This window comes from Phalacrocorax aristotelis, chromosome 1 (genome assembly GCF_949628215.1).
Source record: "Phalacrocorax aristotelis chromosome 1, bGulAri2.1, whole genome shotgun sequence".
NCBI lineage: Eukaryota > Metazoa > Chordata > Aves > Suliformes > Phalacrocoracidae > Phalacrocorax > Phalacrocorax aristotelis.
This window is the reverse complement of record NC_134276.1, coordinates 132,397,832-132,416,320: the sequence shown is the minus strand read 5'-3', so window position 1 is coordinate 132,416,320 and position 18,489 is coordinate 132,397,832. Positions and strand designations below refer to the sequence as shown.

General features: G+C 51.5%; 3 protein-coding genes across 3 annotated transcripts; all 3 read right to left on the bottom strand.

Annotated features, from left to right (window-relative positions):
• Positions 1–7,673: 7,673 nt before the first annotated feature.
• Positions 7,674–12,026, bottom strand: GAPDH (glyceraldehyde-3-phosphate dehydrogenase). The gene is made up of 12 exons (XM_075108381.1): positions 11,647–12,026; positions 11,157–11,200; positions 10,415–10,514; positions 10,059–10,165; positions 9,883–9,973; positions 9,588–9,703; positions 9,389–9,470; positions 9,104–9,255; positions 8,892–8,970; positions 8,565–8,648; positions 8,322–8,419; positions 7,674–7,977 (listed from the first exon to the last, which is right to left on the bottom strand). The coding sequence occupies exons 2-12, from the start codon at positions 11,177–11,179 to the stop codon at positions 7,908–7,910; spliced, it is 1,002 nt and encodes a 333-aa protein (XP_074964482.1). The 5' UTR covers positions 11,180–11,200; positions 11,647–12,026; the 3' UTR covers positions 7,674–7,907.
• LOC142054205 (uncharacterized) lies at positions 11,404–12,613 on the bottom strand. Its single transcript, XM_075086482.1, is given in 6 exon segments — positions 11,404–11,540; positions 11,647–11,844; positions 11,847–12,003; positions 12,005–12,074; positions 12,076–12,476; positions 12,578–12,613. Coding segments are annotated over 6 exon segments (999 nt in total).
• A 1,010-nt stretch (positions 12,614–13,623) lies between these two features.
• LOC142063991 (C-type natriuretic peptide 2-like) lies at positions 13,624–15,845 on the bottom strand. Its single transcript, XM_075108471.1, has 3 exons — positions 15,747–15,845; positions 13,976–14,266; positions 13,624–13,711 (listed from the first exon to the last, which is right to left on the bottom strand). Exons 1-2 carry the CDS (start codon positions 15,843–15,845, stop codon positions 13,994–13,996), a joined length of 372 nt encoding a protein of 123 aa, XP_074964572.1. The 3' UTR covers positions 13,624–13,711; positions 13,976–13,993.
• Positions 15,846–18,489: the final 2,644 nt, after the last annotated feature.

Here is an 18,489-nt window from a genome sequence, read left to right as displayed (position 1 = left end):
TTTGTGTGACACAGCTTTTCCCCATTTCAGGGTTCCTTATTTGGACCTAAATGTGATGCTGACAGTCTTTGCTGGGGCAACTTTGACTCCCTGGTAGCCTGTTTGTTATGCTGTTTGTTTCTTAGCCAAGAGGTAGGAGAGAGCAAAGCTGCATAGAAAGTTGTTCTTGTTTCTAGATTTGCGCTGGAAGATTGGCTTTCCTAAGTCTTGTACCTCTGCTACAAAAGCTTTGTTTGTTCTCGAGAAGGCCATACTCTTTATATGTTTATGGCTGTTTTTCTCAGCTACCAGTGGCGTGAGTGTCCCAGAACCTGCACATGTCAGCTCAAGTATGTCAAATACTCTGGGGTTACACATACGAAACCTCCTTTTGAGAGGAGAGGTCAAAATTAACACAGAACAGCGTGAACTGCTGTCTCCTTGAAGATGCAGCTGGATGATGCATGGACAGGCTCCTGAAAACATCTGTCAAGCCCTTACACATGGTGATTAATGCTGGAAGGGATAGTAAGATAGCATGGAGAACTAGATGGGCTACAGATCGGTTTAAGGAAGCCCACTCACCACTGAAAATCTTCCAGTGGATGTATGAGACTGAGAGATGTGGTTTAGATGTGCATTTTCTAAATGGGAGCAAGGCAAGGTTGCTGTAGGTCCTCTGGCAGAGGGGTGTATAGATTTCGTAGCTTGGAGAGCAGCTGTAAGAGCTGGGAAGGTACTAAGGCAACACTATGGAAAAGGAGCTCAAGCAGCCACCAAAAGGCATCATGACGAAGCTGAACCAATATCTCAACAGATGGGAAGAGGCAGCATTTTCTGCTTTGGCAGCAGACTGCAGCTGGGCAAGATGCAAGAGAAAATACAAATTCTCAGGGTAGGAAGAAACATGGCCAATTGATATTTTTAATGTTCATGGCCACATCGTAGAACTGTTAGCTCATCAGTTTAAACCGTTGGGTAACAGCAGAATAGGCAAGAGCAACTGTGAACTGGGGTTGCAAGCTGTGCTAAAAATCACATTCACTCTAGAGCTAACAGCCAAATAACATGCTCTGGCACAAAATTTCATCAAGGTATTGAAGGTCTTTTATATACTCTTGAATCCCCAAACAAAACATGGTGATTTATTTCATAAGTACCCCTCTGCTTTGCGTGAAAAGGAAAATTATGTTGTCATGGGAGACAGTGGCTGGGGACACCGAAGAATATCCTGTGCCGTGGAGAATTTCTCATCAACTTACAAATGACGGCATGCCTAAATAAGGCAATGATTTTAGATGTCCTTACAATAGATGAAGACTGGGCTGGGATTGATGGGTGCCTAAAGACAAGGGATCAACTGAGAAATCACCCAGGACAAAAGTGTCATAACAGAGAACCGCATGGAGTTATGCAGACTTTTCTTGCAGTGAAATTGTTTAGGGGAAGTATTTTTAAAAATATGATTAAGTGGGAGACTTTTGGAAAGAAGAGAGTTTTTTCAGTTATCCAAAAAGCTGTGATTTAGTGTGTGTGAGAAGGCAGCTTTCAGTAAACTTATTCCTTAAATAAGTGGCCGTGTGACAAGAGTATTTAGAAATAAGAATAACTAATAAAAATAATAATAAAACCCGGCCTTAATTAATAAAAATAAATCTTTTAACTACAGCAACTGTGGGTGGGGGAAAAGGAATAGACGGACAACAAAACAATTCAGCTGCATAATAAAGGTCTTCAGCTACCCATCACCTCAAGAAAATGTAACAACAGCTGGACTTCTAAGGGCACTAACAAGTTGTTCTAGTTATATTTAAAGAAAAAAAATCAGTCCTAACAGTAATAGAAACCTTTTTTTCTTGGCTGAAATTGGAAAAAGAAAAATTCAAAATGAGGCAAAAAACCCAGAAGTACTCACCAGACATAGCTGTTCTGTATTGGGGAAGAGCAGAGTGCAGTCAGAGGAGAATGATGAAGCACTTTCCAGGGTATTAGCAATTAAGGAAGATCCTTGACAGGATCTTCTCAGAATAAACACTTCTACATTTCCAGGCACAAATGACCTAGAGCACACTAATGTGGAGATGTGTACAGGGTGCTGTAATGGTGACCAAGCCACTGCACAAGGCCTGAGGCTGCTTGGGGAGCTGGAGTAAGTGATGATAGGGAGAGGGGGAAAAAAAAAACCACCCAACACACAGTGCTGTCTCTGCATTCCTGCAAACAGTGTTTTGCAAAGCACTCTACTCGCAGTTGTGATGAAAAAGGGTTGGCTGCTGAAATCTGTGGGTTTTGATGTCAATTTTTAAATACATTGGGGAAGACATTTAAGAGAGACTGGGTGGATGGGTGAACAAATGACGTCAGTGATTAGTCTGACAGGCCACTTATGAAAACCAATGAGAAACCAGTGGAGAGGGGAGGAGGGTAGCAATCAAGACAGAATGGAAAAAAATCTGCACAGGTTTGTGGAGGGACAAGGAACTGACAGACAAAAACTGATCCCATTTTTTGATATGTAGAAATGGCATAGACTCTAAAAAAGGAGTAAATAGCTCAGGCAAAAATGCCAAGAGGCATTAAAAATATTTTTAAATAGCATCAAAACATAGGTTCTGTAGGCCATATATATACAGCCAATATTTAAGCTATGCATAGACACATCTAAGAGCAAGAAATACTAATGACTAACCATCCCTGCAACAACAAGAAGGCTGGAAAGACTTAGGAGTAGGGTTTACAAGCAATCTCATGGGAGTTCTCAGGAGATGCTGAAGCTGATGGCTTATTTAAACATCTTTTACCTCCACGTGACACTGGTGTGCTTTGTCTGCTTTGCGTCACAAGTTGGAGTAGACAGAACAAAGACTCCTAACCATGATTCCAGGCTAGAGAAAATGTTTCGAGTGAAAAGTTTAGTTATTTTGCTCCTTTAATTAAAAAAAAAAAAAAAGAAAAAAGAAAAGGCAAGTGATCATTTTTGCTTGGTGCCTAAAGTCACTTCATTATGATGATGATTTAGATGGCAGTTTAGTCAGGCTGAGAAAGGCATGCTAAGAGTCTGAGGCGATGGGGCAGCTGGATGCTATGTGCATTCAGTGAGATTTCAGTGTCTGCTTGGAGTTCAGCACCTAAATCAGTACCCAATTCGGTAACTAAAAAGCTGTAGATTACAGAGATTATAAACCACCTTTTGGGTTTTTGGGGTTTTCTTTTTTTCTTTCCTATCCCAGGACTCAGAGGAAGGCCAACAAAGGTTGCTCACTTGTTTGGTGGAGAGCTGGGCAATGTTACAGAAGGGCTTTGAGATCTGCAATGACAGAGATGTTTCCCTCCCCCACTACATCTATTACTTCTCATTTAGCAACCTTGAAGTTCAGCCACCATTTTAATAACCCACCCGCTTGGTCACAATGTCCTTCTGCACCTTTCCACAGTCTGATTCAGTGTTGAATGTCCTGTATCATTTTGCATAATCAACAAACCTTGGCACCCCATGCTCAAAATGGTTCTGAAGGTGTTGAATGGAAATGACCCTGGGGCAGATGTCATCAGACACTGGCCGCTTGCACATGCTCCCATAGTCACCACCAGCCTTGCTACTAGATTTCAGCCTGGAGAGGGTGGCCTTCCCTGTCATTGGGCAGTCCAGGTTCTTTGAAAGGTTTTGCCAGTCTGGTTTTTCCTAAATCCAGTTCCTTTTCATCATGCAGCAGGGATGGCTGATGTGAGTAGTGAATTATGTGCAGGACGGTTACCTGTTCATCCATTTCATGCTGGAGATGAGTCTGGCACCTGGTACTGAGGGTTTGCTGTCCTTCATATCATGGGCATGTTCTCAAGTCCTGACATTTTGGTCTGCAATGGTGGCTTTGTCTCATCGCTGCTGAGGAAAATCTCTTCTCTGGGAATAGCCCAACACTCCTCTGATGGCAAAACATCAGTTTTACTTTTCTGCCATGGCCTTAGCTTCCCTAATCACTCCCACACCATCTTACCACCTTATTGCAGCTTTCTTATCCCCAAGATGCATTTAAAAAGGGTTTTCATACTACCTTTTCTGCTTGTCACATAGCTTCCTAAAAAGCTGCCTTTTTTTTTTAGGCTCTTAAGTTTAATTTGCTAGTCTTTATAAGTTTTTCTTCTATTTTCATTTGACTACATCTTCAGCTTTTGATGGCTGCCTTTTCAAATCTTATGCAGTAAAGTACAACCCAGTACTACTGTTCCTTCTAGGAACATTTAATTGAGAATAACTCCCTCAAGAAGATGACATTCCACAGTAAGATAATATATGGTGGTAAGTTAGCTGTCCTGTAGTAAGAAATTACATTCAGGTCAGAAGATTAAGTAACAAATTATTTGCTTTTGCAGCATGTATGCAGTACAATTGCCCAAAGGTAAGCATCTCATTTTTGATGAAATTCCCACTGTCTGAGACTAATGCCAGTGCCCACAGGGGTATTAGCATACCCTGAGTTTAAGTCATGAACCTGCGTTTTATGAATGGCACCCGTTACAAATGAGTTTGATACATTATCATTTAAGATGGTTGTCTTATATGACTGACCAATATATGGCCTTGCATCATAGTCTTTCCTGTCAGAGATCTGTATCTCCTCTTCCTTGCACAGATACTGTCAATTGCTTTGCTCAAAGACATATTTACTTCAGAAGTGGACAGAGTATGTTTTAAATATCCAACACTTTTTTTACTGTGCTTACTGAGTCACCATATTGCTACATTTTGGTATGATTTCTCAAGCAATTAGTTTCCACATCTGCTCAAGGTGATTCTCACTAAATGACATTTTCCTCAATGCTGAAGTCTCATGCTGACAACAAAGTGGTCTGAGGACAACTAGCCATTTCCTGGGGGAGAAATGCATGCGTGGTAGTGTGTGCAAATGCCAATGAAGCATAAAATAATTTCTCTAAACATTCAAAGTTGCCATAAAAGGGAATTTTTCTGTAACAACTGCTATTTACCATATTGCAGCATCACTTGAATTTCCTCTCTCAAAAAAAAAAAAACCAAAAAACAAAAGGTGCAGTTTACCACCCCTAGAAATGGTTGGCTGCCCAACAGAGTTGTCCCTTAGGTCAGCTGGAGAGTTTTGTGTCAGCATAGACCTGCAAAGGAGTGAACCCGTATCTCAGGTGTATCTGCCTTCCACGATGGCCCAGCACAGCAAGCACTGGTGCCTGGCCAGTCGAGGAAGGCAGAGTCAAGCCTTTGGCCAGGATTGGTGTCTTTCTATACCTTCCCCTTGCAAGGTGCTGGTAAACCAGGATGGATTCTGGCTTATCACAGCTGTTCTTAGAGACAGTTTGTCCCAGAAGAGTGGCACAATCACTTTTAGCTCCTTTGCTGAACAAGATCCTCTTTATGTCAGAACACCTGCCTGCCCTGCCCAAGCAGTTCTACCAGTTTTCCCTAGAAGTGCTTTAAGAGCAAACCTAGAGCTCCCCTACTTCGGAGAAACCCCTTCTCTAGAGAGAGAAGCAGCTGCCAGAGCAGATCTCCCATCTTTATCACAATGCCATCCACAGTCATATATGTCAATTTTTCAACCGGGAAAAAAATATATTTTTAGGATGGGGTTGCAGTTCTTGGACAAGTCAGACACTGAGCTAGTTTTTCCATCTGTCCGGAGGGGCCTTGCTGTGGTGCCATCTGCAGGCACAGTGTCTGGATGCAAAATGAGGATTTAGGAGAAAAGCCGTGCTTTTTCCGGGAGCTTATGCGAGAGAGGAAACAAAACCCTTCAGGCAGTCCAAAAGCTGCACGACTTGTTTGCCACAGTTGCTCTCTCCATTTTTCATACAAGAGCAACTGTGTTTTAAGTTCTGTGATTCCTGGCTTGCCTCACCTAGGTACCATATAATTTTTCCAAGAATTTCAGCAAGAACGTAAACCAGTTGAAATAGTATTTTAAAACACAGTGAGCCTTTATCTGAGACATTCCCAGCAATTTTTGATCTGAGAGCACATATTCTTCCTCCACCCCACCCCCCAGGTTGTATGAATTTGCTCATTCCCACAGCAATTTGATTTCAAGTCGGATAGGACTCACTCTTAAATAACAAGTTCTCTGCTCTAGTTGAATTTTCAGGCAGCCTTATCTGGCTCAGGGAACATAATACTTTTTAGAGGAAATAAGCAACTGGTTGAAACACTCCTACTTTAAAGCCAGTTCAAAATATCTTTGTTTTACATGGGAAAACAGGCACCCCCTCAACAAGGTGTTTCATCAGCCTCTCTGCATTTCCAGATAATCACACAAGGCACTTGCTGGCCTGCAGACAAATGTGCAGGCAGCAGCACACAGGACAGCCATTCAAAGCACCCAAATGCAGCAATCGAGGACACGATGGGACCAACCCAAGGCTCATTTGTAAGCCTAACAGGCCTGCAGGCTACACCTCTTCCCAGCAGAAATCCAGCTCCACAGGAGGTCTGCCTCCACTTAGCCCCAGGATCAGGCAGCTCCCATTTAACTCCAGAGTTACCTAAAGCTCCCATAGGGCCAACTGTGGGGTAAGCCAGGTGTTGCTGCTGTCCCAGGGCTAACAAGCTGCTCAGAGTCCCAGCTCCTATCCAGAGGCAGGTCATTTAACCTTTTTCTCTTTCTAAAATGACTTGGAGTCATCGCCCTCGAGTCCAGTAAACATTTAATTTTTACACAGCCCAACCACTGGAGATAAGCAGCTCCAGGACACTGTCCAACATACCTTGATCCTGGGAGCTTAATCCTTGCTCCGTATCAGGGTCTAAAGCAGTGAGGTCCAGACAACAGCTCCAACCCTGCCTGCCAGAAAGACAGCAACACATCACACATTACTGAGACAGTAAATTGAGCTGCTAAAAATGGAGCGCCACACGTTTTTGTGCAGTGCATCGTTTCTCTACCCCAGTGGTCACAGAAGCCTTGGCCTGTCTGGCAGCATTTGTGCTTCCAAGAGGAGGTAACGCAGTCCCTGGCAGAGGGCTGATACTCACCTTGCAGAGATTTGCTGCTCAAGAGCTTAACTGCAACTGCCCCTCCTTCCGCATAGAATTAAGCCAGAATTAAGACCAGCTACCACCATGGTAACACTGGTTTCTGACACGTCCCTAGGCAGCCATTTCCTCTAGGGCAAGTTGAATCAAGGTAGAAAGAAAAATCCTAACATTTCTAAGGCAGGGAGAAGAAGAAAGAATTCCTGTTTCTTGTGCTGCTTTGCCAAACCAAATGCCAAAAAAAAAAAATCTGCTCAGCACTTTATTCTGCATACACCCACCAGACAAGCAAATCCAGAGCTAGAAGGTGGATGGAGCAGCAGTCCTGCCAGCACAGCCCTGCACCACACCCTATTTTGGCTCACAGGCATGAGTCTTACCTCCAGCACAGGCAGCTCACCAGCCTGCATGCCACAGCTCTGCTCACTGCAGCCCCACAGCAGGGATGGGCACTTGCCATTCTTTGCAAGTCAGGTATTCCAGGACTGCCTTTCGGAACAGCTCTTCTGGCACTTTCCATGACTCTACTGCCTGGGGCTCACAGCCGATATCAACACAGCAGCCATGTAGCACCACTTAGAAGAGCTGTCCCAGCAGCTGCAGCCAGGCTGGCAGGGCCCCATCTTAAAAGCCGGCACCCACGTTTGCTCATTACCCCCCCACTTTCTCCCATTTCCCAATGACAAAAAAGGCATTTCAGATGGTGATAACTTTTATTGATGTAAGGTGGTACACAAACAGATCAGTTTCTATCAGCCTCTCCATCTCCCCCAGGCTCGGGGAGAAGTTGGAGGAGTGGGGGAGACAAGGGAACAGAACTGGCCTCTCACTGCAGGATGCAGAACTAAGCGGTGGTGAGTAAGGGCAGGGGCTCCAACAAAGGAGAGTCCTGCTTCCCTAGGCAGCAGGGGGGGGCTACGTGCTCGGCTCACTCCTTGGATGCCATGTGGACCATCAAGTCCACAACACGGTTGCTGTATCCATACTCGTTATCATACCTGGGGACAGAAACAGAAGTGCCATCAGGACTGACCCGCTTCTTGCATCCCCCTCCTCCACTGTTGCTGTTCCTCTGCACCACCACACAGAATGGAACCAGGCAGCTTCCCATCCACTTCCAGTAAAGAAAACAGGAAGCATCCCATACACCCACCAAATAAGGGAAGGAGAAGGCTAGTCATTTCAGATAAGAAGCAATCTCACTCCACAGAGTCTTTTAACATGTCAGAGTCACCCTATTTGGTAGGGCTCTATACATCACCCTGCATCACCAACCTGGTGGTGATAAACAGGACAAAGGTCTGTACCTTGTCTACCCCACCACCCCCCAGGCTGCACCTACCAGGAAACCAGCTTGACAAAATGGTCGTTCAGTGCAATGCCAGCACCCGCATCAAAGGTGGAGGAATGGCTGTCACCATTGAAATCACAGGAGACAACCTGCAACAGAGAGGGAATTTTAACACATACAGTTACCCACAGCCTGGATCAGAAGTGCCCAGATCAGGATTCCACAAGGCTGCTCCCGTCAGAAAAAGGAGATGAGTGCCTATAACCACAGGCCAGGAGACCAGGAGTTACTTACCTGGTCCTCTGTGTATGCCAGGATGCCCTTCAGGGGCCCATCAGCAGCCGCCTTCACTACCCTCTTAATGTCATCATACTTGGCCTGAGAAGAGACATTTAAGATGGTCAGATGGCAACTCACACAAAATGTCCGCCGGGGGGAGGGGAGGAGAGACAAGACACACAGGAGCACCATGGCAGCAGTCATGCACAGCAGGTGCTATTTTCACCAAGATCAAATCTTCTTAGGGAAGAGATGAACACAGAGGGCAATTCCAGGTAAAAGGAGTTTAGAGAAGTCAGTGGCAGGTCTGGAGGTTGTTAGGGCCTTGCCTACAACACTTACCGGTTTTTCCAGACGGCAGGTCAGGTCCACAACAGAGACATTGGGGGTTGGCACACGGAAAGCCATTCCAGTAAGTTTCCTGTGACAGGTGTGAGTCAGTAGGGAACAGCACCCAGCACCCCTCTGCCAGCCCTCCATTCTGCTAGGGACAGACCAGAGCTGGCCAGGCACCAGCTGCCACCTCCCAACACCCAAGGAGGGACAACACTCACCCATTGAGCTCAGGGATGACTTTTCCCACAGCCTTAGCAGCCCCAGTAGATGCTGGGATAATGTTCTGGGCAGCACCTCTGCCATCCCTCCACAGCTTCCCAGAGGGCCCATCCACTGTCTTCTGTGTGGCTGTGATGGCATGGACAGTTGTCTGGGGGAAGAGAACACAGATGAGTCTCTCCAGAAAAAGCATCCCAGGGGACACAGGAGCACAGATCATTTTCCTCTCACATGAGGGGACCTGGGAATAGGGCACCCTCCTGAGCAGCAAGCTCCAGACCTACCATAAGACCCTCCACGATGCCAAAGTTGTCATGGATGACCTTGGCCAAGGGCGCCAGGCAGTTAGTAGTGCAAGAGGCATTGCTGAAGAAAAGAGAAAGGAAGGCTCATCACCAGAGGCAACACACCTACAGCGGTAACATGAGACTCCATGCAGCTGGTGAGCGCTCCAGGCCAGAGAGCATCTTCCTCTCTCCTTACCTCACAATTTTCAGAGACTTGTCATACTTGTCATGGTTGACACCCATCACAAACATGGGAGCATCAGCTGAGGGGGCAGAGATGATAACACGCTTAGCGCCACCCTTCAGGTGAGCCTGGAAGAAGATACGGAGATTAGATAACCCAGAATCCCTCCAACAACTCACTTCTTCAGACAACCTCTTTCCCCCCCAGCCCCATCTCTTCCCCACCTTGAGCAACTGCACGCGGTGACGTGCCCCACAAGCAGAAGCAGCAGTATCCGTTCTCCAATGTGCCACTGTGGCATACTCACCCCAGCCTTCTCCATGGTGGTAAAGACACCGGTGGACTCCACAACATAATCAGCACCAGCATCTCCCCACTTGATGTTGCTGGGGTCACGCCTGAAGAGGGACAAAATTGTAAGAGCTGCTTCATGAGACACCTGCTTTCATCCTCCAGAGGGGGAAGAGGGAGAGAAATACTTACTCCTGGAAGATGGTGATAGCATTCCCATTAATCACAAGTTTCCCATTCTCAGCTTTGACAGTGCCCCGGAAGTGACCATGAGTAGAATCATACTTGAACATGTAAACCTAGCATGGAGAGACGGGAAGGTCAGGAACCCTGGCTGCCATCTCCCTAACCCTTGCTCTGCTTATGCCACAGCCTCAGCTCCCCACCTCCTCAGTGACCTTGTCCAACTGTTGCACTGTACTTGGCTCTCCCAAACCTCCCAACCCCGTGCCTCCGCCTCACACCCAGTTTTCCTGGGAAGCTGCTAGAACAGAGCCAGAGGAGCAATACTCAAAAAGGCCCACAGGGGGCACTGCAAGGCAACTCACCATGTAGTTCAAATCAATGAAGGGATCATTGATGGCCACCACTTGGACTTTGCCAGAGAGGACGGCAGCCCGGGTGACCAGGCGGCCGATGCGGCCAAATCTGAAGAGAGACAGACACGGGTGAGGAGGAGAAACAGGTAACCTGCCAGGCTGGGCATGGCTCACTGCCTTCCCTTGGGACCATCCACCACTCACTGCTTGGCGGGGCAGGAGGGAGCCCAGCAGCAACGTCCAAAGGCCGAGGCACCTCAGTTAAAGATTAAGAGCGACCCCCCACACCGGAAAGGTCAAGCGCTAAATTTACTGAGGACCCGGGGGATCCGGTTACTCCTCGGCGCGGTGGGAGAAGGTCACATCCCCCGTGCCACCACCGACACACGATCCACCGGGCGACCTTTTGGCAGGGGGCTGCAGCCTGCCGGCGGGTGCAGGGACCCTCGGGGCAGAGGGGGGAGGGCTGGGGCAGGCGGGCAGCGGCGGTGCTTCCGGGGTGAGTCACCCCGAATCTGCAGGGGGAAGTGACTCAGCAGCCCGCCTGCCCCAGCCCCTCAGCCCGGCGCGAGGGGAAACGGTGGAGCAGGACTGGCGGGGGGCATATTGTCGTCGTGCCCCCGTCCCCCCTCAATCCACCCCCCGCGCCCTTGAGGCGACCTTGCCACCTCCCTTCCCTCACACACATCCCCCGACCCCACCCCACCCCGCCGGGCGCCTCCCGGTGCCGCAGCCCGGCCCCGCCACTCACCCGTTGATTCCGACTTTCACCATCTTTGCCTCTTCGGGATGTTCCTGTGGGGATAAACCTCCAGTCAGGAACCCGCGGACTGGATTCGGGAAGGGCGGGGGGCCGGGGACGGGACTGGTCACTGTTCCCGGCAACCGCGCCTCGCCTACCCGCCGCAGGCACCGTTAACGCCTCACCCACCACTAGGGGGAGATGCACGCGTTCCGAACCCGCCCGCCCCCTCCTCACGCTATCTGCCGCCCCCCCCTCATTCTTCCCCTGCTCCCACCGCCTCCATCTTGCGGCGCACGCCACACCGCACCGCCTTTGTGCCCTCCGGCCCCGCCGCCACGCGGCCCCACTCCGCCCAGGAGCTGCCGCCCGCCGCCGCCGCCCCCCCGAGTCCTCCCCCGCGACGCCGGCCCCCGAGTGGGTGGTGATGTGGGGGTCCCCCCCACCCCCTCTCTCTTCCCCCGCGCATCATCTTCTCCTCCCCCTCCCCGCCCGTTACCTGCTGCCTCTAAGCCGCCCCGGCGCTCAGTGAGAAGGTGGCGCAGCGCCGCTCCGCCGCCCTTTATAGCCGCAGAGGCAAAGGACTGGGGCCCGCCCCGCCGGGCCGGCGCCGAATGGGAGCACGGGGGCCGGGCCGGGCTACGTGCGCCCGCGCTGCGGGTGCGGCTGCCCAGGCACCCCCCCCCGCCCCCGCCGCTACGGGCCCCGCGCCGGCAGGGGTGGGGGGTCCGCAACGGTCCCCACGGGGCGGGGGTGGGGTGGCGCTGCACCTTCCCCCCAGGCACCCCTTGGGGGGAGTGGGGGTGGTGGTAGTAAAAGATGCCCCGGCCCCGGAGGAAGCCAGGTCCTCGCCCTACGGCGGGGAGGTGGCCCCAGGGCGGGGAAGGGCGGCTGGGCCCCTGCCCGAGGAGGCGGGAAGGGGTCCCGGTGATGGCCAGAGAGGGGCTGCCTTCCCGGGGCTCGCTGCCGCCAGCGCCCTGGGGAACGGCGTGGGCTGCTTTCACGTGGTAACAAAGGAGAGACCCCCGCCCCCAGCTGCAGCCTGTGCCCTTCTCCCAGCCCCCAGCAGAGCAGCAGGATCAAAGGGGCAGCAGAGATGCTGGGGGCACCCCGAGGGACCAGCCGGTCCCCAAGTGTCTCCCATTCCCCCCAGCGCTGGGAGGACAGCGGGTGCTGACTGGGAGCTCTCTCGCACCCATGCTGGGGGCCCCCTGCCTGTCTTTGGCTCCTGGTGGGTTCAGTCAGGCGTGCTGTGGATGAGGCTGCTGGCCCAGCAGGCCACGCGCCGCAGCATGAGCACCATCTTAATGAGGCACTGCGGCACAGCTGCTACCCGCGGGACGTGAGGGCGGAAATCCTGCCTGTCCGCTGCCTCGGCCCGCCTTTGCCGGCCGCCTGTGAGGAAGGAGTGCTCCCGGCATGGCAGTCACCACTGCCCGGCTTGCCGCCCCCATGCCAGGCTGCATCCCCCCGGCTTGGTGCACAGCCCAGGTGCTGTGGGAGAAACCCATGTTAAGTGCAAGGCGCAGCGCATGCTGGAAAGCCTCCATCCCTTGAGGAGGGGGTCCCCGAGGAAGGTGTGGGGATGCAGATCTGAGCTGGCAGGGGGTGTTGGGAGCAGGCCTGCCCCTCTGGCTGCTCAGCTGAGCTGGGCGATGAGGATGAGGATGAGGAGAGATGCAGGTACTGGGGTGGGGGGCAGAAAGGGGTCACACAGCTCAAACGTAACCCAACTCTCCTTATTACTGCTGCTATTCCCGGTGCTGCTGAGGGGCTGGCAGCTAAGTTTAGCCCCAGCTGAGGTTACGACCTTTTCTTAAAGGCCAGGGGATGATGGCTCGCGTGGTACAGCAGTGGGGCTGGAGGGGTGCAAGCCTATGCTGGGGTTTGTGGCACCCCGGCTGCAGCCCACTGAGGGGCGAAGGGGGGCTCTCGGGGCAGCTTCTGCATGAACAGGAGGCCCCTGTGTTTGCTCGGCAAACACGGCAGCACCAGGCGCCCTGCACCGGGGGGCAGAGTGCGACTGAGATGAGCCAACGTGGGCCCTCTGCCCCTGCGCCCAGCCGGCGGTCGATATCTCGCTCCGCCACCGCTGCGGTCCCGGCAGCACTGTGCTGCAACTGTGCGTGCCGCCCGGCCCACCCGGAATGGCGGCGTGCACCCAACATGGCCCCACGTGTGGGGGCTGGGGGGTGGCGGGCTGTGCTGCCATCTCATGGCCTGCCTCCGCTGCCAGCCCCTCGCCCCTGCACGGTCCCCCAACCTGGGGGCAGCTATGGCCTCTCCTGGAGATGCTGCTGCCGAGCTGAGACGCGGCGATTAGTACAGCTCTGTTTAATTAGCAAGCGAGTCCTGAAGCACAGAGAGGAGGGAGGGAGGCTGCCAGCGGAGCAGGGGTCCTGTGGCAGAGGGGCAGCCGTGGAGCCGGGCAGCTCCTCCTAGTACCGCCGTGCTGCTTCCCCGCTGCTGCCGCTCTCCTTCAGGGCAGGGGCTTCACAGATTAGGTCGCCGGCATGCCGTACTGTTTCCCAAGCCAGTGCCGTGAGCGCCTGCGTCTTCTCTGGCTGTGGAGAAGCAGGGCTGGTGAGCCACCCAGTGGCGTGCAGCCTGCCCGCTCTCACTCCCTCGCCGGGCCCCCAGCACAACCCTGGTAGCACAGGTGGTCCAGCGTCCCAGCCTTTGCCCGGGCTGCAGGCAGGTGGTGGTCCCACTTCCTGCCCCACTGCCCCGTCCCCTCGCTCCTGGTCCTCCCCACTGTCTGTGCTCTCAAGTGTCGCCTTAATTCTCCCTGGTCTGCTTGTTTGAGCCCTCACTGCTGGCCCTCTCACCTTGGCACCCCTCCAAGGCTAACACCCCAAACCACTGAGGGTCCCAATCCGGTCCAGTTTCAGCCCAAAGCAGCCCCTGGTCATGGCCTTCCAGGCCCAATCTCCAGGCAGTGCCCACTTGCGACTGGCGAGGGTCTTGCGCCAGAGAGAGGGACGCGCAGCTCTAACCCCAGACGGGAGGAAAGGGAGGGTGGAGGAGAGCAACTGAGGGCCAAAGCTGGACCCTTCCTTTGTGTCTTCTTCAGCTGGTGTGGACTCGGGCTCCAGTGGCAGCAACTGGGAAAGGAGCATCTGGGATAAACAGAGAAGCAAGGTGGGGTGAGAGCTGAGTTGCCTGTGCTTCTCACGATAAGCCTTGTACCCCCTTGTACCCTACTGCCCACACCTCCCCTGGGGCTCAGGCAGGACATAAAATGGTGCCAGCACACAGGCAAGGTGCCTGTGACATTGCATCCAGACACAGGGAAGGGATAGATCAACAGCTCCTGCAGGCTGAAATGATTCTGCTGTCCAAAAGAACAAGCAGGCAGCTGCTATGAGCCCTCTGCCTGAGTGCAGATTGCCCTGCTCTTGTCAAAATGTTGTCCCCCCCAGTACTTGGAAGGTAACTGAGGCTTTAGTCCTTGGTCCTTTTGGTGAGGCTGAGCAGCTCTGTGTGCTCAGGCTACTATGTGGCATTTATTTTTTTCCAGAGGGCTGGTGGGGAGGATGGACCTGCCCCAAATACCTGCTGCTAAAGATGAGGGAGTGGCAGGAGCACAGCAGGTGTAAGGAAGGGGGGTCCCCATCTGCTGGAAATCCTCTAGGTTAACTGTGCAAGCAGGCACATGCTGACTGTACACCCCCCGGTACTGCTGGCAGCCTCCTGCTGTAGAGAGACAAGGGTTGGGAGGTGCATTGGGGGCTGCAGAGGCATGGCATGGCTGCCCAGGGAAGCAGCCTGTGACAGCCATTCCACATCTGTCCCTCACATGGGTGCCGAGCTAAGGCTGAAGATGCCTTTGTACAACACTTTTCGGTAGTGAGTTAATTGAAGTGGACATGGGCATCTTCAATGAGGAGTGAAAGCGGTGAGTCATAGCAGGATCAGCCTTGTGACTTTAGTTCATGTCCTAACTACTTCCCTGTAGCTTTCCCAGGGTGATGTGAAGGCAAGGTGTTGGAGCTCAGGTTAGGGTTTGGGTAAGAGGGAGCTGGGTAGATTTGGAAGCCAAAATATTATTGCTGTAATTGCTGACAGTAAAAGATTTGCCCAAGTGAAGAAGTCCTTAGCTGGGATCCAGACAGGGGCTCTTGGCCTTAAAGAGGGGCTATTGGGGGGGTAGCACTGAGCTTAGGAGTGACAATCCTGCCTGAACATGATGAGCCTTCCCTCTGAAACATCAGAACCTGGACACTGAACACGGTGAGGGACAGGACTGTAATTTCGGGTGGCTGTTGACACAAGGCAGAGTTAGACAGTCTCTTTACTGTTAAAAGCCTCTGCAGGCAACATGGGGAGTCGCACAAGCAGCCTGCCCCAGACCAGGGAGCACTAAAAAGCTTTTGTCTGTCTGCTCCCTTGTAGTGCTGGTGCTCGTTAGGAGTTGGGTTATACACAGTCACCCTAGAGCTGAGGCTGCTGGACTGAAAGGAAGGAGCAGTGAGAATAGACAGCAGCCTCCTGTAGCTGGAATTTGGGCCCCCACATATTCCAGGTTCAAACACAACCTCCCCGAATTGCCCCTGCTAGTCCTGAAACCTCCCTCAGCTCTCTCCCAGTCCCTCCTACCTGTAGCCTCTGTTCTGGTAAGGACACAGTCTGAACGCTGGCAGAGAGCAGAACTAAGAGGAGAAAAAGCGAGAAAGGCCACGACTGGAGCCCCACCATCATCTTCTTATCCCAGGGCTTGTGGGAGGCGAGGCAGGACCTGCAGCATCTGTCAGATACAGTCACTAACCCCTCTTTGCCTTTATAGCTTTGGTTCTGGCAGGCGCCTGGCCCCCAGCTCATGCTGAACTACCCCCCAGAGCTCCTTAACCTTTCAGCCCTTTTGTCCAGGGTGATATATTTCAGGGTGAGCTCAGCAAGACCCCTTCCCCTAAAGAAAAAGGACACAAAGGTGTTTACTGAGTGTCTGGGAAGACAAATGTGAGTTGAGCTGCTGCTGGCCAGGACCTGGAGGTATCTGTCAGGGTCAGGAAAAGGGTGACACTTTGAAACATGTCCTGAAGGAGGATCTTGAAGGCTGCATTGTATAGCGATACTGAACATACTCCTTGTAGGCAGAGTGCTGTTAATGCTATTTCTCTAACCAGCGTGAGCGTGAACTAGCAGTGGTTGCACTGCTGGCTGCGCAGAGCTGACAGAAATTCAGCTCTGTGACGATACAGGCTCTCATTTTTAATATTTATATCTTGGCGAGCAGGTTGGCCTGGGAATTAAGAACTCTTGCTGCAGAAGGTGTGTGAATTCCAGCACTCACTCTATGAGATTTGTAGCGGTGACAGGAGTGTGGGTCTAGTACTAGTGGGCATATAACTTGCAGGCTGGTTGTCCTGAGCCACTCAACATACACCATCTGGAGGGCTGGGCTGAGTTTCCACAGGAACCAGCATAGAAAAGAGCTCACTGAGGCTCAGCTTGCACTTTCTCAAGCTCAGGCGCACAATGGAAGCGGGATGGTGAGGAGCAGATTCCTACCTCCTAAATCTTCTGGCCATTAGTTCCCCCTGCTTTGTTTACCTCTCCCATTTTACTGTAGTTTCTCACCAGCTGAACAAGGCAATGAGGTCACTGTTTGGAGACCAGGGTGCAGAAGTCAGCCTGGGTGTGAAGGCAGAAACTAATCAGGAAAGTTTGTCAGGGGAGAGGAACGGGGGGACTGTACCCCCATACAGGATTAGTAGTGGGTGTGTTGGGTGAGTTTAATAACACACTAAACTTCCCTTTCTTCAGTATTGTTGCACAAAGCAATTGTGTCAAAACTTGACAGGCAGTGTTCTAATGCCTGCTTTTGCTTCTTTTTTTTTTTTTAAAAGGAAAGAAGAAAATTAGGAGAAAAAAGTATTTAGCAGAGATAACAAAAGTCACAATTCAGATACTTGCCATGTCTTTCTTGCCCTCCTCCCCTCCCTTCATTCCCAGCATTTTGCACTTGCAGATGCAGATTTGTGTGTCCCTTTTGTCCCTGCCCAAGGAGCCAGAATGTTCTATGAATCATTTTGCATCCAGTTTGTGAAAAGTGAGTGTGGGGCTTCAGTCTGGAGCACTGTCACTAGAAGCAGGAGAATTTACACAGTCTGGATGGGGGCATCCAAGTATATTAGATCCACCTAATACCAGCAACTTGTGGGTGGTGCTGGTTCCAGAGCAAACCTCTGGTGATCCTGTCTGGCAGTCCCCTGTCACACCCTTGCCTAGGCCAGCTAACCGGGGCATGTCAGCAAATGGAGGGGCTCCCTGGGTCCCTGGCTAATGGCCTCGACCAACACATTTCATGGGGAAGAGGATTAGTTTTGTACCAGCCTTTTAAACCACAAATCACAGGTGACTGCTGGAGAGTCATGGCATGTGCTGTTCACATGGGCATTCAGACGGGGTCTCTGTGCACCAATGGAGTGCGGGATGTGTGCACACAGCTGGCCCCTCCGTGTGCTGGATGCGGTAGGGGGTGGAGCTTTGCGGTGTGGAAATTTCAGAGAGGTGGGAAAGAGAGGAAGGAGGATGGAAAGTGAGCATGTGTTCATCCCACATGCAAGATGTCTCAGAAGATGCTGTTCTGTACTTCCTAGTCACATTCGACCATCCAGAAGCAGCTGAGTCAGTCTGCTAGAGTATTTGTGCTCCCTGCAAGACAGCTGCAGGCAGATGCATCTTAGGTTGAATGCACTGGTTCCATGACTCAGCTCTTGCCTGAGAAAAAGTTAAGTACAAAAGCAACAACGCTTTGTTTTTGATATGAGGCATAGCAGTGGTTTGGTCTGGCATCCCTTGAATGTGGTGGCCTCCACATTGCAAGAAGAATGCCAGAAATGTGTTTGCAACTTCTCTGAATTCCAGACCAATTGCATGCAGACTGAGCCCTGCAGGGATGGACAGGCTCTGAGCTCTCAAGTGATGGGTCCCCTTCTTGAGTCTAGCAAAAGCTGAGGTTTGCAGGAGGGAAGGAGTCATCACTGTGCCATACCAAGCAAAAAACTTCAGGGACTGTAGAAAATTTGTAATTTTTCGTGCAAATTCTTGTAGATATTGCAAATGCAGCAAAGCCTGGATAAATTGTAGGTGCTTAATGATTCAGGTGCCATCAGGTTGCAGCTGTTCTATGTCCCAAATCTTTGCTGGGACTGCAGTAGAACTGAATAGTTGCTCTGACATGTCCTGGCAATGACTGTGAAGTGGAAAGGCTTTGGCAGACGATTGCCCCAGTTTTCTCAGACTCAAATAGGTTATTGTCCTTCTTTACTGTCTGGTGCTAACAAGTTTCCTCTGTAAAAGCCCTTCCCCCTCTGATGCTGGGACATTGATTCTAGAG